This window comes from Strigops habroptila, chromosome 19, assembly GCF_004027225.2.
Source record: "Strigops habroptila isolate Jane chromosome 19, bStrHab1.2.pri, whole genome shotgun sequence".
In the NCBI taxonomy this organism is placed as follows: Eukaryota; Metazoa; Chordata; class Aves; order Psittaciformes; family Psittacidae; genus Strigops; species Strigops habroptila.
The window spans coordinates 989,318-1,011,778 of NC_044295.2; the positions used below are offsets into that span (position 1 = coordinate 989,318).

Genomic DNA, 22,461 nt, shown 5'->3' on the forward strand with positions numbered 1-22,461 from the left:
CTTCCTTGAAGGAGCCAAAGATTTTCTTTTTCTCTTAAACTTCTTTCAGAAGGTTTCTCAACTTCCATGCAATTTACTTTGCAAAAGGCTTTGCTAAAATCATTATCTGGTTCGGGCAGCTTAGGCCACGCAGTTTTCCTTCCTTTCATGACTGCCATTGATCTTGTGTTGCAGAATTCCTTCACTCACTTCTTTCTAATGCCTTTTTTTTGGTTAATCTAATACAAAGCTATTTAATTATAGAGGGGTTTGTGTTATGGGGGTTGGTTGTTTTCTGCTGACCCTGCTGCCCACCTGGATCTTTGGCTGCAATTCCAGCCACATGCTGCAGCAAATATTGCCTTGGCAATTCCAGCTTCTTTTGTGTGTGTTCCATCTAAAGTTAACTTTCAATGAGCTACTGGTGCCGATGGGTGCAGAGCAGGAGAGGAAACAGCAGGTGAGTGCTGGCTTGACCTGCCCAGCAAGAAAACAGGCGAAAGAAACTAGGAGACAGCAGGGAAAAACCCAGCTATCAGCCCATGAAATAGGTGGGGAAAGAAACTGCCGTCACCTGGAAGACTCTTGGAAGATATAGATGCTAAATAAGGCAGGAGCAGTGGGCTTTAAACCTGGTTGAAGTTGGGTAGAGAGCAGGCAAGAAACTTCAGCTGAGTGTTGGGTTAAGTTTGGGTTTGGATTTTGTGTCTTGCTCCTGCTTAGTGTGTTCGACTTTGCCTCAAAGACTGAATTACTCAAATCACTTGAGGAGACATGTTAATTGCTGGTAAATCAGGAAAGGATGGAGAGAGGATTGCAGTTATTCCATCAGACTATGCAAAATCCCAGGCAGGAGAGGTACAAGTGATGGGCTCCTCTCTGAATAACTGAAAAGCATCAATGGCCCAAAAAATGAATGAGCTGGTGGATAATAAACTTCCCCCTAGCCCTCCAGAAGGGAAATGACGTCCTGTCTTACTCTGGAGCATTTAATCTGAATGCAAGAACGTGACTTTGAGCTCTGCCATTGGGAAACGGAGCAGGGATTGAAGAGGAAATCGTTGACTCTTGCCACTGGGGAGCAGTGTTGAGGACAAGAACTTTCAGCTCTTTGTACCGAGCTGCTACTGAAGCTTTCTGAGCCTTGAAATAGCCAGAAGTGCAGTAATGGGATGAAACCAAGCGAAAACCATTCTCAGACTGGCATTGCGCTTCTCCTGGAAGGCTCCGGGCAGATGTGGAGCTTATCCCTGAGCATTCTGAGGCACGTAAAACCTCCTAGAGGAGGCACTTTGACAAACAGGGATCTGGTTCTGACACGGAGGGTGGTGGCTGTGCTGGTCCTCAATACTGAATAGTGTGGCATCCTAAAGAGCAACATCCTTTCAGGGATGGTTGCAAACCTGTTCCTTGCTGCCACGTCTAATGTGATACCTGGAGTGCTTTTTATCTGCTCTTTTCTCTTAGATAAGGTGTGATGAAGCAGGTTAAGTATGAACTATTAGGATAGTTTCATCTCATAAATGAGAAGGCTCCTTTTTTCCTGCCCACACCTCCTTATTTCAGTGCTACCAGGGGACTACAAGCTTTAGGTTGCATTGTTTTGCGTTAAGAGGAGAGTTTCCCACTAGTCATTCGTTGCTGCATTGCAGTTTGTCAACGCTTCCTTTCCTTCCCACTAACTTCTGTCACTCCTCTTAGGCAGGTGGCAGTGGCAAGGATGTTGAGATGTTCGTCTGTGGCCCAGATACAGCTCACAGCCAGCTCGGGCCGTTGGCGGAGGCTCGTCAGAGGTTTCACCCCCATGGCAAGGAGAAGTAGCCAGTGATGGGAGCTGTCAGCCTGGAAGTTTGCTCTTTATATTGTCTGTATTTGTGGACTTGGGGAGATTGGCTGACAGGAAGCCTGGAGAGGGGCTTTGGACAAGGGCCTGGAGGGACAGGCCAAGGGGAATGGCTTTAACCTGCCAGAGGGGAGATTGAGATGAGCTCTGAGGCAGAAGCTCTTCCTTGTGAGGGTGCTGAGGCGCTGGCACAGGGTGCCCAGAGAAGCTGTGGCTGCCCCATCCCTGGCAGTGTTCAAGGCCAGGTTGGACACAGGGGCTTGGAGCAACCTGCTCTAGTGGGAGGTGTCCCTGCCCGTGGCAGGGGTTGGAACTGGGTGAGCTTTAGGGTCCCTCCCAACCCAAACCAGGCTGGGATTTGACGATAATGGTATGATTTTCAGTTGGAAGGATCCTACAATGATCACCTAGTCCAAGTGTCCGTATCTCTGCAGCTGAGACCTGAGTATTTCACTGCATGCTTGCTTTTAGGGCTGTGGGGTGCTGGGAAGTCTGTTCCCGTGCTGTTGTGCCCTTTGCAGTGGCTCTGCTGGGTCTGCAGCTACTCCAAGGCTTGCAGCCACCGTAAAACATGTCAACATAAATGAGCAGGAGATACTCTGGGTTGTAATAATGACTCTCTCTGGAGGATGTGTAATTAAAATGCCTTTTCTTTACTCTCCTCTGCCCAGGGTGATGTCACTCCTAGCTCGGGTTCTCCTGCATTATAAAAGCAGACCACCTCGCAGCTTTGATTTCTAATGCAATGTGCCAGATGGCAAACCCTGAACTAGGGAGCAGCATCACTCAGCTGGGGCCTGAAACCAAAACTGAACTAGGAAATATTCTTTAATGAGTTAGATTTCTTTCTTGGTGCTGGAGCCCCCGAGCAAGGGGAAAAAAAGAGGCATTTCACATACAGTAAATGTTTAAATAGGCCTTTTCCTTCCTCTCTATTGCTACCACAGCAATAACTACATCCCTTTCCAGGGCTGCTGGGACTTCTGAACCACCTAATTCTGCGAGGTTGTCCTTATTGTGGGCGCTTTAGCATGGAGCTGGGCTGTTGGACGTAAGTGGTGTTTTTGTTCTATCCATGAGTGGTTTGCTTTTGAAATCTCATCTATAGATTCTTTGACGTTGTGGTTCTCTCAAATTAAATCTAACCACGCCTTTTACCCAGTGCCCATGAGCCAGCACTGCTCCTCTTCAGTGCTGCTCTGCTGGCTGGGGTGATACAGGGAGGGACTGGCAGTGTCAGAGATGAAACATTGTGGATTTAAAGCCATGGCTGGTTTGAGCGGTGCCTCCAGCCGTGGTTCCCCTCCTGCCCCCAGCACTGGCACCTCGTGCTGCTCAGCACCGTGCTCTTTTCAATGCATAAGGGAAGAGATCATGGAATTACAGAACAGTTTGGGTTGGAGGGGCCTTAAATCTCCTCCAGCCCCAACCCCCTGCCACGGGCAGGGACACCTTCCACTAGAGCAGGTTGCTCCAAGCCCCTGTGTCCAACCTGGCCTTGAACACTGCCAGGGATGGGGCAGCCACAGCTTCTCTGGGCACCCTGTGCCAGCGCCTCAGCACCCTCATAGCAAATAACGAGCGATCCAGGGTAAGGATAGCCAAGAAACCTGCATGATCATGCAAGATTTCCAAACCTGGTTTTAGGGGAAAAGGGGTGGTAGAAAGAAACCGCTGACCACCATTTACTGCTTGTCGTTGGGAAGTGTCTGCCAGGATTGATAGCTGCTCAGACAACCTTGCACTTGTGTCCATGTTTTTTATAGCCCTACTATAATAGGTAGTCAAAGTATACTAATGGAATTAAGATCCCATCTGTCTGAGTTCAGCAAGCCAACAAGTCCCTTAATTAAGATCTCATGTTTGCTAGAACAGAGGCTGCAAACACAGAGCTGGCCACCAATGGTATAAGCAAATATCTGTCTTTTCCATGACAAAGTGCCAGAGCATCCAGTGGGCTGAGGAGCTCAGAATCCAATCTGCAAGGTAAGCAGCACTTGCTCGTGGGCTGACAATAAGTGCAAGAATAGCTGTTTCTTCCTCTGATAGCTGAGGAAAATGAGCTGGTTGCAAACATTTTGAAGCACTGGGAGGTAGGCAGCGGCAGTAGTAACTAAAAGAGGCCAGGCTGGGTATCTCAGCATCTGATAACGTCTCAGCGGGACGGTGTCTAATATTGGAGGCAAGAAAAGAGAAGAGAGTTAAAATCAGTGTCTTCAGGCTGCAATTTCCAAAGGCTTATAAAGCACCAAGCGGATGCTCAAGCTGATTTGCAGACGCAGTCGGCTCCTGGGCTGCTCCACCACGGGCTGTCTGCGCTCCTTTATTTAACCATCAGCCCCACGTGCGTGTCAAGTCCGCTGAGGAATCTCCTTTTAGATGCCGTAGCTTCACTGGTGTGGTTGTTGGGATTGTTGTTTCCTGAACAAGACATAAAACTTAAGAGCCCCTGTGCCTGAAATGAAGGATTTCCTTCTCGTTTGGGCTGCTGTGCCCATAGCACTGGTCTCTGAACAGGACTCTGCCCAGGAGATGGCTTCAGCCAAGGAAGCTGCTGGAATCCTCATTCAGTTTCTAATTGTCTTTCTACATTTCCTCCAGCAGCCTCAGCCTAATGAACCTGTACTAGGATGTTTTGAAATTCCAGAGGGGAAATTGTGCACATGGATGTAGGTGCCTCTTTGGGGGACAACAAGAAAGCAGGTACCCAGCGTGTGTAGTTTGGAGTGAGGTGGCTGTGAAGGGTGACAGTGGTAACCGAGCCAGACGCATCCATAGTGACTTGCTCCTGCGTGTTTGTTCTTTTCCCCGATCCATTTGGGATTTTCTTGCTGCTCATAAAGGAATTTTCCTTGATGGAGGGTTTGGGAGGTGGCATAGGAGGTCGTGTGTGTCCCTGTTGAGTGCATGGGGAACGTTCAGGAGGAGCATATCCCATTGGGGTTTACCCCATGGTCTTTCCAATGCATTGGGGGGACCCAGGCAGGCATGAGGCTGTCAGTCTTCCAGAAGGATTGGCAGAAGTGGAGGGAATAGGGGAGCCACTTGTCCAGGATAAGGTCTTGGAGCCACGCTGAAGATGCAGGCGTGCATCCTTGATGGCAAGATGCTTTGAGTCGACCACAGAAGGTGATTTTTCTTCTCTTTATGGCAAGTTATCCCAATGAGGAGACTGGATGAAAGTGGACGCTTCTTGATGCGGTTTGAAAGCAGAGAGACATCTGCCACAGATCAGAAGAGCCTGGCAGGTGGAAAACACCCCAGCCCTCCCTTCTCCCTGCCTTTATCCTGCACGTGGCACATCTCTATTCCCCACCACACTGCCACGGGCTCTGCGCCGCTCAGCACCACAAACCAGAGCATGGGGAGGGGGTGACACCAACCTCCCCTCCCTCAATCCCAGCCAGTGTGTTCCTTCCCCCTAAAATCCCACACATTGCTGCAGGAGGAGGGAACATTCTGCAGCTCGAGAGCGCACGAGTGAGACCTGAATTATTCAGCATATTTTTTAGTGCAGGCAGGTGTGGGGTTTGAAGTGGTTTGAGTTGGGAATTCTCTGCAGAGGAGTGAGGGTCTGGTGGGATTTGAAGGAGCTGGACAAGTTTTCCATTCCTGTCCTCCTCTTGCTGCCTCCTGACAGCTTCCCTCTTCTGTTTTGAGGCCTGAATGCTCGTTCTTGTGCTTTCCATCCCCCCTGTAACTTCCCCCCCCCCCTTTATTTCACTGCCTCACCTGCTGAAGCGCCTGTGGATGTTGCTGTAACCAGCTCTGGAGCGCTGACAGCGGGTTTGATGATGTGGTCCCTGGTCCCCTGGGACTTGGCAGCCTCCTGCAGGCACTGACAGTGCACTTCAGACCATCGTGAGCCACCAGATGCCAGTTCAGCTGGAAACGGAGCTGCCGAGGTGAGGGCTGGCTTTGGAGAGGGGGTTGTTAGGGGCATGGGGGGGTTGCTTTGTGGCTCTGTGGGGTTTGGTGCATTTAGTCAGGTTTCCTTTAGTATGATGATATTGAGAAGACAAAACTGTGTGAGCACTGGAGCAGCATGCCCTTCATCCTGAACAGAGAGGACAGGGATAGACACACGGGTGACTCAGGCAGCTCCGCATCTAAGTGGATTTGGACCAGTGTTGCCCTAAAATCTCTTCCCCACCACCCCTCCATCCACTTTGTTTCAGGCATTTGGGGCTGGCTGTGTGTGAGCATCAGACCCTGTTCTCCTCCACGATCTGCTCAGCACCATCTCACCCAGGCTTTGGTGGTGGTGGTGGCTAATCCCTGGCTCTGCCCATGGGGAGCACTCAGGGTTTGTGACACCAAGTGGCCCAGCTCTGCCCGTCCCTGCACAGGGAAGGGCTCTTGGGCAACAAACACTTATTCAGAGCTGTGATTGCAGCCACCCTCGCACCCGAATGCTCTGGGATCATTTTGTGCAACCCAAGTAAGTCTGAGTTATCTGTACAGCACTAAAATTGGAATATTTCTATCTTAAGATAACTATTCTTGTACTCGGCTTTTCTTGTCTCTTTGTTTGCAATCTAACAAGCCAGGTTGGACGGGGCTTGGAGCAACCTGGTCATATGGAAGGTGTCCCTGCTGTGACAGGGGGTTGGAACTGGATGAGCTTTAAGGTCCCTTCCAACACAAACCAGGCTGGGATTCAATGAAGACATGAGAGGAAATCCTCACCGTGATCCAGATGGTACCAGACATGCTCCAGCATGGCAAATGGCAAACCAAGCCGTGAGCAGCCAACTTAAAGGACTGGAAGAGAAGGGGTTACTGCATCACATCTCCCTCCTACTCTTTGGCCACAAGCCTTTAGGAAACAAGACATTTGGGCAGCAGATGGGTGCTCTGGTAGGTCTGGAAACCTCTCAGGCAAAAGCAAATCCTTCTTTCCACCAGGAGGTTCAGGCCTTATTCTGCAGAACAGCATGTACGAGCTGAGCTCCCTGAGGGAGCAGATTGCCCTATTCCTGCAGGCGCTTGGCTGGAAGCCATCCTGCCACCAGTGCGCTCCACAGCAGAGCAGCCTGGTTGCTTAACCCTCGAGCCCTACCCCTCCAACCGGAGCAGTGTGTGGTGCTCTCAGGTGCGTGAGGGTTGGGATGCCAAAGGGCTGCTTTTCTCACCCACCCCTTTCAGCAGGAAAAAGCCACTGATGGGCAAGTGGTTGTTGTGGTGATGTGCCATGACGGGTGGCAGCTCCTTTCAGGGAGAGCAGTGCACTCTGCCATTCAGTGGAGGGAAAACAATCAGGGACCTGCTGCTTTTGGAGGCTGTTGAAAGCACAGGAAGATGGGGAAATGCTGGTGGTTGTGGAGCGGCAGCTGGTGCTAAGCTCTGGCAGGAGGAGGGGGGGAAGTGCTTGTATTTGGGTTCTGGGTCTAATTGGCAAAACTGTAATAATTCTTAGCTCAAATACATGATGCATTCAGCCCACTTGCAGCTTTAGTCTTCCGCGTGTAATAACAAGTCATAACACTGGAGATTTCATGAATAATCATTGCTGCTTGTCTCCCCTTCCAGGGGAGGGTTTCCAGAGAGCAGTCTCGCTCCATCCCCAGAAGGCAAATGAATATTATCTTTATAAAGAGAGATAAGGCAGGCGAGACAAAGGCCTGGAATAACTTGGTTAAGTTTATCAGAAAAGCCAATAGCATGATCAGGATTTATGCCCAGGAATTAAGATTCTCAAGCCGCTTGGGGAATGAGATGTCTGTCCTTAGCACAGCCCACGCTGGCACCACAAACAGGGTCTGTGAAGAGGAGAAACTCTTCCATTAACAAAGATGAGACAGAGCAGCGGTGAAGAACTTCTTCCTTATATCCAACCTGAACTTCCCCTGTTTCAGTTTGAACCCATCCCTGGCAGTGTTCAAGGCCAGGTTGGACACAGGGGCTTGGAGCAACCTGCTCTAGTGGAAGGTGTCCCTGCCCGTGGCAGGGGGTTGGGACTGGATGAGCTTTAAGGTCCTTTTCAACCCAAACCAGTCTGTGGTTCTATGATTCTACGAATTAATGGCCAGGGGCTGCCAATGGATTTTGATGGGAGGGTGGAGCAGGGCTGCTCTAGGAAGCAGGTTCTAAATGTACCAGAGCACGGGTTGGCGAAGCTGGGAGGCTCATGACATTTAAATCAGGAGGATTTTGTAGGGAAGAGGAAAATAGTATTAACAAACTCCAGAGAGCCGATTGCTGGAGGTGGAGAACAGCCACTGTGTCTTAGAGGATAGCAGGAGGTAGGTACCATCAGGGCTTTTCCTGCTTTGGGGGCGAAGAGATCGGCCATCCACTGAGTTACCAAAGGTAATAAGGGGCTGCATTTTATAACTGGAGATGGGCTCTAATTGCAGAACTCCCCTGTGAATACTCCTGTGGCACTTGGCTGAACCCTGGTGTCACAGAGGGGTTTTGGAGTCTGCTTTCCACAGTCATTACACTCTGTTTCATCTGTCACGGAGTTTGCAGCTGAAGGAATTTCATTGGGAGACATTTTTAGCTCCCCCACTCCTAAATCTGTTTAATGTCCACCTACTGATGGGCAAAGAAAGGAAGCTTCAGTTCCTTGTGTAATAGTGCAGTTGCAGGGATTTAACTCCTCTGCTCGAGTAGCAGGAACAACTCGGTGGCGAGCCTCCGCCGTGCACACAGCTTGAGCAACACCCCCCAGAGCACATCATCCTCTGCTGGAAGCAAACGCCTTCACGTACACCTTGACTTAGCCTCTGCCCGGGGGAGTTGTAGCCGATGAGTTGGTGCAAAGACTCTCCCTTGTACCTCCCTGTGGCAGGGGGTGAGTAGGGGGTTAAGGGCGAGTGGGTTTAGGGTGGGGAGATGTTTTTCTCTTGCATTGTTTGGCCTCCCACTCGGTGAAATCCTCCTTTCCTGAGGGCTGGTTGTGCCTCTGCTAGCAGGAATCCTCTTCTCCCAAGCCCCAATAATGGCCCGTCCTGGTCTCCTAGTAACTGCGCTGCCACATCACTTTTGACAATGGAGCATCCTTTGTAGCCTGGTTCTCTGCTCCCGCTGGCTGCTCTGTTTCTTCCAGTGGCAACTGTCTGAAATCTCTCCAAATGAGCAACTTTGGGGTGTGCTGCTTCCGTTTGGTTTGTCTGCACTGGCTTTAACGTGGCTTTTTGTGTCCCTTCCTTACAGCAAGCTGAATCCTTGGGGAACATGATTTTGGGAGATAGCTCTTGGGGGGGGGGTTCCCCCCCCCCCCCCCCCAATGCCAAATCTCACTCCTGTTATTTTCTAAACCCATGCTCTCAAAGCACTTTAAACTTTGTTGTGGGAGTAAAAAAGGCTGTTCATTGATTATTGCACTAAAAGGCTTTCTTTGCTCAGTGTAGTTTGGAACTGACCTCTGCCTAGATGTAAAAGTGCATATAATGAAACTTTGCCAGCAGCCAGCAAACCTTTCCAAACCTTTCCAAACCTTCTGTGGAGAAGGAATTTGACTTGTGAAAGCTGGAGCATAAAACCTGCTCTGCTAATACCTGCCTCATAACCCTACTGGGCTGCAAGGGGCCTTTTGGAGCTGTGGATGTGGGGAGCTTTGGAGCTGTGGATATGGGGACTTTTGGAGCTGTGGATATGGGGAGTTTTGGGGGGAAAAGGAAGGGCTGGGAGGGGGGGAAGCTGCTTTTGTGGGTCTTTTCTGTAGGGGGGAATGTGTACACCTGAATGGGAGCCTGACATTTGGATGTGTGGGGAAAGGGAGGAGGTTGGGAATACCCATTGGTGGTGCAGAATGAGCCCATGCACGAGCAATAGCAACCAAGCACAGTCCTGGCGAACCCCAAAGCTGGACCCCGTGCCCTGTAACTAGAAGGGGTGAGTTCAGATGCATCTGACCAGAGCTGGATTTGGGCACATTCATGGTAGTGCCTTATTCCCATTTTCCCCCCAAACCCCGGTTGCTTTTCCTTCTCCCCAAGAGGAGCCTGAGCTCACTCCCAGTAACAACACTTGACCTGCCCTGGTGCCACCGTGACAACTTTATTCTCTCTCAAGGACAGTGTTGGGGTGTTGTTGAGGTGGGTTTTTTTCCCCTTCCAAGCCCATTAAATGCTACAGTCAGAACTCGACACGCTCACACACACCCGGGCACACACATTTGCACCGAGGAGCCCGACGTGGCAGTGATGGGAAGCAGGAGGAGATGAAGGGGAAGCGCATGAATCACAGCGTGTCAGGGGAAACACATGAATCATACGTTGTGTCAGCAGACCCAGCGCATCTCACCAGGCTTCCTCCGACTGTGGAGCCCCCCCCTGCCCCGGGCTGCGGTGCCCGGTGTGAGCCGTGGTGGGCTGGCACCTCGGGAAGGTCCCTTCTGCCCACCCCAGCTCCTTGGTTCCATCCTGGAAGCCCTTTGCAGCCCAATGTGGGGAAGCTCAGCTCCAGCTCCCGCTGCCGCAGAACTTGGATGTGGGGGAGATGATGTGGCTGGCCATGGGTGCCTTACAGCCATGGAGGGCATGAGGTGCCTTTCTCCCAGCCTGAGGTCTTCCTCTGGCTCCAAGCTGTGTAAACCTGCTTCTGGAGCCCTCTTTGCCTGGTCCCCAACCTTTTAGAACCACATGGCCTAGATCCAGGCAAATCCATTATTGCACTGAGAAACGCAAGTCCAGATCACGGCTTTATGTCCTGTTTTCTATATCCTAAAGTCAGACCCTGCTTTCGCATCCCCGTCTCTACAGACCATGGATCCAGGCCAGGATTAGCGATGCTGGTACCCCATAGCCTAAAATTCTTCCTCTTGCCATTGGAGCTTTTGGGGGGAAAATGGAAAATCCTCCTCTTCCTTCCTTGTTTCTGGGTTCTAGGGAGCTCCACACACTCACCCCTGCTCACAAACCCATCCCCATCCCTCCCTCCCCTCCCCAGCACCCGCTTGTCACCAGGGCATCCGAGTGCCTCATCCCGATGGATAGTAGGGAGCGTCGCTGTGGTAGTTGTAGTCGGGACACACTTTCTGCACCAGCCTGTAGTCTATGCTGTAGAAAGTGATGTAGATGCAGATGACTTTGAAGGGCTTCGAGCAGACCCAGGAGACGTGACTCTGGGTGTGCTCGTGGTAGCAGGTCTTAGACGGGTCGTAAGTGCAGAGCGTGGTCTTCTTGGCACGATCCACCTTCTCGTACTCCACACGGCAGTTGAACACTTTGGATTCTTTGGCCTCGATGAAGATCTGTTGCTCCAGGTCAAACTCCACGGCCTTGGTTGGAGGCACGAGGCTGACGGAGATGTTCCCTTGCCCGGTGGAGTTGTGTTGGAAGAAGACATTGACTGTGCCGTTGCCGTGATCAACCACCTTCCCGGTGATCAAGAGGTTCAACTTCACCGTCTTGATGTTGGAATAGAAATCGCCCCAGCCAAAAAGCTTTTTCAGCTTGCCCGAGACTGGCCCCAAGTCCCTCTGTCCTCTGGGCTGTGGAGCATGGTCCCGCATGGAGACGCGATCCAGGATATCCCAGAACTGCTGTGAGCTGCTCGCCAGCTCCAGGAGGGTCGTGTTCTGCAGGAAGGTTGGAGGTAACAAGGACCTGGGAGAGAGCAGCCCTCGTGCCTTCTGCACTTGAGCTCTCTCCTGGCTCTTGGGTTCACGTTGCTCTGCGCCTTTCCCTGCTTCCTGGCCACGGATCACCTGAGCACAGCGATGGTGGAGAGTGAGAAATGAGGGATGTGTCTGCCCCCCTCCCCAGCCTTGCTCTCCAGGGTCACCCCACTTCCCCAGCATGACCCAGCTCATCCTTTTCCCCATCTTGCTTTCCTTGTCTCCCTTTTTCTCTCCTCTCTACTTCTCTCTGTAGTGTCTATTTCCCTCTGGAAGCAGTTTTCCCCTGCTCTCATTCTCCTCTCACAGACGAGATTCCTCTCAGGGAATCACAGAACCCCAGCCTGGCTTGGGTTGAAGGGACCTTAAAGCTCACCCAGTTCCAACCCCCTGCCACGGGCAGGGACACCTTCCACTAGAGCAGGTTGCTCCAAGCCCCTGTGTCCAACCTGGCCTTGAACACTGCCAGGGATGGGGCAGCCACAGCTTCTCTGGGCACCCTGTGCCAGTGCCTCAGCACCCTCACAGGGGTGAAAGGGAAGGGGGCACTTTGCTCAAGTGCAGATGCTGAGGAGAGGATGTAATACTTGTGATGAGGGTGCCCACCTCACGGCCTTTGCACCCATCCCGCTGCTCAGAGCATGTCCCATGGCCCTCTCTTCTGACCCCCAAACAGCACCATGATCCGTGGAGACAGAGAGCAGGGGCAGCATGAGAGGTGAGCTCTCACCCTGGGGAGATGCCCTTCATCTCTACCACCACCCAGGGGCTCCTGCACCAACTCTGCTCTGCCCACAGCCAGCCAGGCACCCCACAACAAGCACATATGGGCGCTGGGGTGCTGCTGGGGGGGGGGGGTGCTGCCAGGCTGTGGGCACCCAGTGGCTTGGGAGGGTGCCTGGGCAGGAGGCGGATGCTGCAGCCCCATCACCCGGGGTGCAGGGCTCCAAGCTGTGGTCCCTGGGGTGATCCAGGAGATGCCTCCACCACCCCCCCACCCCCTGCTGCCCACCCCAAAACAGCAGAAGTTTTGGGACGCTTTGGGGGGTTTTAGGGGTAGATATGGGGAGCTCGATATGGTTAATGCCGCTGGCTGTCCCCCCCCCCCGCCCCGCGGCTGTGGCAGCGCGACCCCCCCGTCCCCTGCAGCCCCCTTTCCCCTTCCCCAGCGCTCACCAGCAGAGAGATGCTCCCCTGGATGAGGAAGACGATGCAGCTCCGCGGGAGATGCATTTTCCAGCCGGCGCCGCCGCCTCCGCCGGAGCCCCGCTTCACCCCGGCTCTGGTGCGTTCCTACTATTGCTTCCCCCCTCCTTTTCCCTCCCTTCGTTTTTAAGCGAGGGACGTCAGCGGGGGAATGGGGTGTCCCCCGTTAGAAACCGCTTCCAAGGGGCTCCCCCCGGTCCATGGTGGCTCCGGCAGCTCCCACCCCGCTTGTGCCGGACCGGGCGGCGGGAGGCGGCTGCCGGTCCCCTGCCTCTCCCCTGCCTGCCCTATGCCTGCCCTATGCCTGTCCCCCGCCTATCTCCCTGCCTGCCCTGTGCCTGCCCTATGCCTGTCCCCTGCCTGCCCTATGCCTGCCCTATGGCTGCCTTCCTGCCTGTCCCCCTGCCTACCCTATGCCTGTCCCCTGCCTGTCCTATGCCTGTCCCCTGCCTGTCCTATGCCTGTCCCCTGCCTACCCTTGCCTGCCCTATGCCTGTCCCCTGCCTGCCCTATGCCTGTCCCCTGCCTGCCCTATGCCTGTCCCCCTGCCTACCCTTGCCTGCCCTATTCCTGTCCCACTCTCTGCCGTATGCCTGTCCCCTGCCTATCCCCTTGCCTGCCCTATGCCTGTCCCTGTGCCTGTTCCGCTACCTGCCCTATGCCTGCCCCTCGCTGCCTCGTCGGAGACTCAAAGAAACTCCGCTCCATCCATCCCCTCCTCGCTCCCTCCCCTGCCAAACGCTGGGAGCAGAGCGGCACCTCCGAGTGTAACCCTTTGCTGCCCGCAGCCCAGGCAGCCCAGCCCTTGGGGGGGTCCCGGGGGCTCAGCGGGCTCTGCAGGGCCGGTGGGTGCACTGAGGGATCTGCACAGGAGACCCCAGAGAGGAGCAGCCCAGGGGGGTGGTGGAGAGCTGGGGTGGATGGAGCGAACTGGGAGGGGGGGGGACCCACCAGGGTGAGTGACTCTGCCCTTAGAGCCTGATTTATCTGTCTTGAGGAGAAGGACTTGGGGTGTTGGTGGATGAGAAGCTCCCCATGACCCGGCTTCAGTGTGTGCCTGAGCCCAGAACCCCCCCCGTGTGCTGGGCTGCACCCCCAGAGCGTGAGCAGCAGGTCAGGGAGGGGATCCTGCCCCTCTGCTGTGCTCTGGGGAGACCTTAGAGCAGCTCCAGTGCCTAAAGGGGCTTCAGGAAACCTGGAGAGGGGCTTTGGACAAGGGCCTGTAGGGACAGGCCAAGGGGAATGGCTTTAACCTGCCAGAGGGGAGATTGAGATGAGCTCTGAGGCAGAAGCTCTTCCCTGTGAGGGTGCTGAGGCGCTGGCACAGGGTGCCCAGAGAAGCAAGGCAATGCAGACCCTGTTCCCCCAAGCCAGGCGGTTTGATTTCCACGTTACCCTAGAAATAAAGGGATGGCAGGAAGCTCTGTGCTTGAGGAAACGGAAGCCACTGGTTTGCTGTTACAGAAAGCTTTGCTCATGTGAGTTTTGTCCCACTGAAGGACACAGTTGCCCTTTTCCCACCTTTCAGCACGAGAAGTTGCAACACTGAGAAGCCAGGGACAGGCCTAGGATTAAACCCAGTATTTTCTCACCCTTTAGGAGACAATTCCTCTTATTTACCTCCCTTTTCCTTCATCTCTGCACCCTTTCCTTAGCCCCCCCTTTCCCTGAGCTGTTTTGGAAAGCAGGATCTTGCAGTGACACTAAAGATGGAACAAACTGCGGGGGAAGAGCAGGTTGTGAGGGGCAGGATGCTCACACCGGGGGCCCTGCTCGCGCTCCCATCTGCACAGCGAACTGGTCCAGGTTTGACTGCGGCTGCGGTGCTGGGAGTGCACGGGGAGGTTTGGGGAGGGGAGGTGACAAACGTGTGTGGTGGCTGCAGCTCCCTGACAGGAGGATGGAGCCAGGAGGGGGCTGGTCTCTGCTCCCAAGGGATGGGACAAGAGGAAACGGCCTCAAGCTGCACCAGGGGAGGTTTAGATGGAGATGAGGAACAATTCCTTCCCCAGAGGGTGCTCAGGCATTGGAACAGGCTGCCCAGGGCAGTGCTGGAGTCACCGTCCCTGCGAGTGTTCCCAAACCACGTAGCCGAGGCCCTCAGTGACATGCGTTAGTGGTGGCCTTGACAGTGCTGGGGAACCATTGGACTTGATGAGCTTAAAGGTCTTTTCCAACCTGGTTGATTCCATGATTCCAAGGTGCCTTCCTGCAGCGCTGCCTTGTTGGAAATGTGAATCAGGGTGGGAATCCCCCCTTAGTGCGATGCCACTGGAGTTACCTGGGCTTGAATCGCTTTTTCCTTGCTATCGAGCAACGTGCTTGGTGCTGGTGGCACTTTGTGCCCCGGGAGTGATGACATTTTGGGGCACAGGAGGAGCACACCCCATTAACACCAACAGAGGGTGAGGAGCCCGATGAGCCCCATTCCTAGGGGAGGGAGCAAAGGAGTGATGAATCCCTCAAAAATAGCTTCCTGGTAGTCAGGGCTATTAAACTCCAGAATATTCATCCAAGAGCAGCGTGGGAAGGACCCTGGAGCCTCCTAAACCAGCAGGAACACTGAAGGATATACAGCAGCACTGATGCTGTCCTGGCCCCAGCGGTGTGCTGGCCACCTTCAATAGGCTGCACGTCTCTAACTGCGGTGATTTCCATAAAGAGCCTCCTAAAACTTCCCAAAGCCTTTGCCATCCCCTGCTTGTCAATCACTGCATCTCCTGCACAGCCTTCCCAGAGCCAGCTGTGCTGCGTGGGGCCGGCTCCACAACCCCGTGCTGGATGCATCCCACCTATTCCCAGCCTGGCTGTGGGTGATGGGATGCTTTTGACACTGGTTCTGGGTGGAGGCAGCTCCAGGTTGGCTCCTCACGCCTCAGGGAGGCTGAGCTGAGGTCAGCACAGCTCGGGACAAGGAGGAAGAACAAGGGATAAAAATGATTTAATGTGACTTTCTGGGTTTCCTGGTGTTCGGAGGGAGCTGGGGACTGGAGTGGCATAAAGCAGGGCTGATTTAGGGGCTGCTGTAGTTCCTCTTGTGCTATGATGGCTCCCTCCGGAGCTACTTAAATAGCCGGAGCGTGGAGAGCATGGGGCTGGTGCTTCCATATCTCCCTCATTCATCCCAGGGATGTGGCCCAGCCCATGTGGGTCTGCTCAGTCAAAGCGAGCTTAGGGGTGGAAATGAACCCATCCAGGCAAGTCCTGGGCCAGCATTTAGGGATAGTTTTCCTTTTAAACACCAGTGAGTGTAATCCTGGTGCTGCCAAATTGGATGGGATTTGGATGGGAGGAGGTAGTGGGAATGGGTGCTGCTTTCCACACAGCTAAAGAGAACTCTTGTCCCTCTGCTCTTTCCCCAGGAGGATCCCAAGGGATGGTGACGGGTGAGACTCTCCCAGTGGGTGAGACTGGGGGTGCTGCGGCTCTTCCAGCTCCATTCATAGAACCCCAGCCTGGTTTGGGTTGAAGGGACCTTAAAGCTCACCCAGCTCCAACCCCTGCCACGGGCAGGGACACCTTCCACTAGAGCAGGTTGCTCCAAGCCCCTGTGTCCAACCTGGCCTTGAACACTGCCAGGGATGGGGCAGCCACAGCTTCTCTGGGCACCCTGTGCCAGCGCCTCAGCACCCTCACAGGGAAGAGCTTCTGCCTTAGATCTAACCTGAACTCCCCGTTTCAGTTTGAACCCATCACCCCTTGTCCTATCACTCCAGTCCCTTAGCGCAGCGCCAGCGCAAGGCTCTGGCCGCTCCAGGGGCTGCTCCAGAAATATACCCTGAGATGCCGCATATTCCCAAACCCAGCATCCCCCACGTGCTTCTGGTCCTTTGGGAAACCTTTTTCCTTCCCAGCTCCAGGGGATGCAGCTCTCTGGGAGTAACGATTCCCCATCCCTGGCAGTGTTCAAGGCCAGGTTGGACACAGGGGCTTGGAGCAACCTGCTCTAGTGGAAGGTGTCCCTGGCTTCAAACTACATGATCTTTAATGTCCCTTCCAACCCAAACCAGGCTGGGATTCTACGACTCTATGTTCTTGCCACTGCAGTGAGCAGAGGCTGCTTCGGAGATGCTGCCAGGCCCTTGTGCTGCTCAGCCCAGCTCCCTGCTTCCTTTCCTGGGTTTCTGTTGCCCTCTAGTGGGACCTTGTGCTGGAAGATGGGCTCAGCCGGGGGCTGCTGGGGAGGGGGGATTCAGCTCTGCCGAGAAACCACAGGGTGCTGAGCACCAGGAGGGAGTGAAATGGGGAGGGAGAGGCGCTGCCAAGCACCAAAGCAGCTTTCTGGTAACGGATCTTATTGGTTTAAAGCAATAAGGTGATATCAACCTCAGCAAAATTCAGGATAGAAGGAAATCAGAGAGATAAGAAAGGCCAGGAAGGGGGGCCTGTTCGTGTACACATATATATTAAGATTGAAGGTTGCAGTGACCCACGGTCCAGGCATGTAATGGTGGGGGGAGGCCGGCTGCTGGCAGCATCACTACCAGTAGTAGCAAGGAAAAGGGTTTTGCCATTATCTGCAGCTGAGCATCTTCCTCCAGTAACATGCCCCAACCATCCACATCCACAGAGGCAGCTTTGGCAACACGGGAGACACGGGATCCTGGTGGCTTTTGCAGGATGCTGGGAGAGGTGTCTTGAAGGGTCCTCACCAAAGGGAAAGGGTGGAGGAAGGAGATATGTGTCGGAACGGAGCTGCCTGCTGGGTCTGATGCCCCCGTAAGCCCCCGAGCTGCATGTAAAGCAGAGCTGTCAACACTGTGAGTGCCAGAGACCAACCCTGAGAGTGAGGATGCCCTGGAAGAGACAGCAGAGATTGGGAGGTCAGGGAGAGCTTATGCAGAGCTTTAAAAGCAGCAAGAGAGCATAGCAAGAGTGGGAACCCGGGCCTTCAAACGGCTGACAGCTGGAAGCAAAGGGAGATCATGAATTCGGGTGTTGGTTAGAGGGATACACTGCCTGAGGCGCTGTATCCCCCGACACAGCCCTTTCCCCTACCAGTTTCCCTGGGAAAGCAGTTGCCATCCTGATGTTTATCTGGCAGGTTATTTGGCCACATTGGTGAGATTCCAGCTCCGCCGAGCTCTGCCCCCCCTCTCTGGGAGCTGCTGGATGTGCTGGGAGCAGGGATGAGCTCCCAGTGCACCGGGAGCAGGTGGATGCTGTTAGCACCCAGGAACCCATGGGAGGTGGTTAACCCAGACATGCTCACACAGCCTTTCCTTAGCAGGAATCAGAGGAGTTCTCCAGGCTGGTAAATGCAGTTATTCCACATTGCTTTGGGCTTAAGGGCTGGGGGGAGAAGGCAGGTCCCTGGGTGCCAGTCAGCTGCTTCTGGCTGCATCCTCTGCTGCATGTGCACCACAACCAGATTCCCCCCCAGTTATCCCAGTGTGTTCATGGACACGACGCAGCTCCCTTTTCCCCTTTATACAAATGCATATGAAAAGGATGTTTGTGCTCTGGGCTCCGGCACAAAGCGCTTCTAAAGCCATTCTCTGGATTCAGATGGGATTTTGGGAGCTGATGGACCCATCTCCAGCCCTTCTCTGGATCCAGCTGAACCCTCCCAGTCAGGTAGGATCCATCTGTCCGTGGCTTGTAAACTGGCTCCCTCCAAAGTTCAGCTTTGCCTTTGGAATGCATCAGAGTGGGTCCTAAAATAGAAATGAATGTCATTCCAGGGAAAGTTCTCCCTAAACCCTGCGCCTTGCACTGCCCCAGCTCCCCACCCTCTTCCCAGCCGGGCACATGGATCTTTCTCCTCCCTTTTCCAGTCAAGAAGAGCCATTCCCAAAAGGTGACACCTCATAGGAGCGTGTCTGCCAAGTGTCAGGACCTTTTGGCTGGGGCTGCAGGAGCCTGGTTGGGTTTTTAAGTGGGAAAACAAATGGAAAGCTTCCTGGTTTCCTTTCTCTCGCGTGGATCCCTGCAGGCAGCAGGGTTTTCCCTGGGAGCTGGGGAAAGCAGTTTAGGAAGGAATTGCCTAAAACCAGAGTAAACCTGGGGAGTTACTTGAAGCTGGAGCCCAATATCTCGCAGTGTGGGTGCAATTGGAGATGCATCACTGCATCCCAAAGGAATCAGTGCACTGGGGAGCAGCTCTGCGCTGGAGCCAGGCTGAGAGAGCTGGGCTGGGGCAGCCTGGAGAAGAGAAGGCTCCTGAAGGGGAGACCTTAGAGCAGCTCCAGTGCCTAAAGGGGCTTCAGGAAACCTGGAGAGGGGCTTTGGACAAGGGCCTGGAGGGACAGGCCAAGGGGAATGGCTTTAACCTGCCAGAGGGGAGACTGAGATGAGCTCTGAGGCAGAAGTTGTTCCCTGTGAGGGTGCTGAGGCGCTGGCAGAGACTTTTCCCAGAGAAGCTGTGGCTGCCCCATCCCTGGCAGTGTTCAAGGCCAGGTTGGACACAGGGGCTTGGAGCAACCTGCTCTAGTGGAAGGTGTCCCTGCCCGTGGCAGGGGGTTGGGATTGGATGAGCTTTAAGGTCCTTTCAGCCCAAACCAGGCTGGGATTGTGTGTTCTGGGGGTGATGCGGTGAGGGGTGCACCCGGTGGGGAGCAGGAGGACGCGCTGGGGCAGGGCTGGGAGCACGTTCTGCCTCCGCAAGAGGCGAGGCTGGAGGCAGAGGATGCTGCTTCTGCCGTGCGACTGCAGAGGGAAGCAGGGAGCTGCTCTGGGCATCGCCTGGTGTCCGGGTGCAGCCGGGGCTGCGAGAGCAGCGAACCCCGGACCCCGCTGGCCCGGGAGCAGCGGATGCTGCCCAAAACCTCATCCACATCACGGTGTTATTTATGGCCCAGAGCACGCGTGAGAACTGGATAACGTGGGGGACGTCTACAGCGCCATCCTGCAAGGAAAACCCATGTTTATCCTGGGAAAGTCGGATAAACTATGGCCCAGCAAGGACGAGTGTGTCCCGGTTTGCTGTGCTACGGGGGGGTTGATGCCTTTTCATCCCCATCTCCTTTGTTCTTCTCTGTTGTGGCTCATTAGGTTTTCTCAGGCCAAACAAAGACATTTCTTGCTTCTGCTCTAGAGGGTTTGGAACAAGGGTCCCCGTTAGTGCAGGGTGCTGGGAGAGGTGGGGTGGACCCAAGGGTGCTCAGCTCCAGCCTAAGGGACCCAGTGGGTCCCCCCTGGCCAGGGACGGGTGGCTCTGATTTCCCTTCCCGCTCTTTGAGGCTGAATTTCATCAAAATAATTGAAGAGGCAACTGAAGCCTCCCTGGGAAAAGCGATAATCCAGGGAAAACAGAGCTGTGCCAAAGGAGCGTTTGGGAGTAGATGGGCTGGAGCCTTGCGCAGCCCTTCCCTGTGTTTTGGGTGTAAAGTCCAGGATTTGGCTTTCATTTTACCTGCAGCTCCTCCTATAGCGCAGCAGTGGCTGATACCACCCTAGTGCCTCAAACCCACACATCTCAGGGGGAAAAAGGTCCTTTTTCCTGCCTGCTGAGGCGATTCCGGGCATTCTGCTGGCTGAAGCACTGGTGGGGATGACGATTCCCATCTCCTGCAGCTTCTCCTTGCTTCGGAGCAGGACAGAGATGAACAGCTCGTTTCTGCTGGGCTCAGCAAACAGCAGCGCCACTGGCTTTCCAGTGACCTGAAGTGATAAATTGGACATGAAAAGGGTTCACGTCCCAGGCACGTTTTCCCGGGTCATGTCCCATATTTACATCATGGAAAGGGTGATAGAAACACGATAGGATCTATCGGCACAAGAAATGCAGGGCTTGCAGCCATCAGGTTTTCTTGCCCAGCTCTTAGAGCAGGGCAGGCCTGAATGAAATTAAAATGATCAGTAGAAACGCTGTGATGCCTCTGGCTGGGGCTGAGCTGTCTGAATGCCTTTGTAAGGACAGAGGGGAATAGAAAGGATCTCGCATGCAAAATACCTCCATGTTATTCCAGTCTGGACAAAGAGGCTGAAATCTTCACAGTTTGCTGCTCAAGCTGCAAAGAGATGGGGAAAAAAGCCTCTTAGCAGCAAATCGCAGAGGCTCAAAGCTCTGTTTGGACCCAGAAGAGTGACTGTCTGCAGCTCTGCTGCATTGGGATGAGATGCTTCCCCCCTTTGCGTGTCACCTGGTACCTTCTGGAGCCAAGGGATTTGTGCTGCGATCTCACCTTGTGTTTTGAAAGTGCTGCAGACACCTGATGTTGGCAGGGAGAGGGTTGGAAAGACGAGCAGTGTCTGACAGCAGAGGCAGGAGATGTCCGTGCCAGGCCCAGGGAATTCATACAGCTTTGCTTGGAAAACCTTCATTGCTCAGGCACATTTACTCGTGACACCCCACTTGCAGCACTGTGGTGCTGGGGTCCTCAATGTAAGGACATGGAGCTGTTGGAGCAAGTCCAGAGGAGGCCACGAGGATGATCAGGGGCTGGAGCACCTCCCGTATGGAGACAGGCTGAGAACATTGGGGCTGTTCAGCCTGGAGAAGGCTCCAGGGAGACCTCAGAGCAGCTTCCAGTGTCTGAAGGGGGCTACAAGGATGTTGGAGAGGGACCTTCATCAGGGACTGGAGTGATAGGACAAGGGATGACGGGTTCAAACTGAAACGGGGGAAGTCCAGGTTAGATCTAAGGCAGAAGTTCTTCCCTGTGAGGGTGCTGAGGCGCTGGCACAGGGTCCCTTCTAACCCAAACCAGGCTAGGATTCTGTGAGAACGCAAAGCCCGCAGGAAAGCACAGGGTCTCAGCCACATCTCACCCCATGGGCAGCCCCCAAATGCAGAGGCAGGGACAGGATTGGGGCTGACGCTGCTCCGGCCACACAGCACATGGAGCTGTCACTTAAAAACCCTGCAGCTATTGCATGTCTCCCCCTGGCCCCAGCTCTGCTCACCCCCTGCCCCTCCTGCTGCCTTAACGCTGCCAAAAAGCAACAAATCCAGCCCAAAAGCTACAGATCTCCCCCTTGGCACCTGCACTTTGAGCCCGGCCGCATCCCCAAGGAGGGGACCGGGTGGTGAAGGCAGCAGGTCCCTGGACAGGCTGTGATTGATGAACCATTTCCCTGCCCTACGGGGCCGCGGCGCCGCAGCTTTGCTTGTTCAAGGGCTTTGGGGGAATCTCTGCCTTTCTTTCAGCTTTGCTTTTAAGTTCAGTGGGTTTTAAGCCTTCCTGCTCTGCCTGTGAAGGCTGGAAGGGTCGGGGAGGGGGGGAAGCAGCTTTTAACAAGCAAAGAGGCTGAGACCCTGTTCTCAGCGTTGCTTTTGGGAGTGATAGACCCTATTTTACCCCCAAAGCGACCCATTTGGTCTCTCCAAACCCCTTCCCTGCAGCCAACGCTGGTGTTTCTGCCGCGGGAGGAGGCAGAACGTGGCGTGTTGTGTGAGCGTGTGTTGACAAGCTCAGACTCCCCAGGGAATAACCCAGATGGATTTGCTCTAGGAAAACCGTGCTTCGGATAACGATGCGGCTTTCCTAATTACTCCAATGGCCGGATCCCAGACAGAATAGAGCAGCTTGTGGATTAGGGCCAGTTTGAAGCAGCTGAGGCTCTGGGGCCATTGATGCTCTGTCCGATCGCCCCGAGGTCTAAGCAGCAGCAAAGGGGGCGATTCATGGGAGCGAGGGAGGAAGGAGGATTTATTAGATCAGAAAGTCTCCCAGTGAATGCAAGATTGTTTTTATTCCTCCCCAACTCAGTGAAGCCAAAGATGAGCTTCGGTGGGTGCTGGGGGATACTTGCTTCAGGGTGACATCCCTTGGGAAAAGCACAAAACCGGAGCATATAGAGGTTGTGGGGATTGCTGGTGCTTCTGTGGGGTGGTTTATGGTCCTTCTCCAGGTTGTGTGAGACTGTATCTTCTTGCTGGTGGAGGATTTACACGTGTCCCTCATCCATAGGCAAGTGGCTG

General features: G+C 54.1%; 1 protein-coding gene across 1 annotated transcript; it reads right to left on the minus strand.

Annotated features, from left to right (window-relative positions):
* Positions 1 to 9,808: 9,808 nt before the first annotated feature.
* Positions 9,809 to 12,856, minus strand: NXPH3 (neurexophilin 3). The gene is made up of 2 exons (XM_030509038.1): positions 12,567 to 12,856; positions 9,809 to 11,480 (listed from the first exon to the last, which is right to left on the minus strand). Exons 1-2 carry the CDS (start codon positions 12,621 to 12,623, stop codon positions 10,752 to 10,754), a joined length of 786 nt encoding a protein of 261 aa, XP_030364898.1. The 5' UTR covers positions 12,624 to 12,856; the 3' UTR covers positions 9,809 to 10,751.
* Between the last annotated feature and the right edge of the window lie 9,605 nt (positions 12,857 to 22,461).

What these genes read in the sequence shown, in the direction of transcription:
- NXPH3 (XM_030509038.1), bottom strand. Translation starts at nt 12,623, where the DNA reads ATGCATCTCCCGCGGAGCTGCATCGTCTTCCTCATCCAGGGGAGCATC. An exon ending in AGGGGAGCATCTCTCTGCTG is followed by an intron (nt 11,481 to 12,566) that starts GTGAGCGCTGGG and finishes CGCTGTGCTCAG; the next exon opens with GTGATCCGTGGCCAGGAAGC.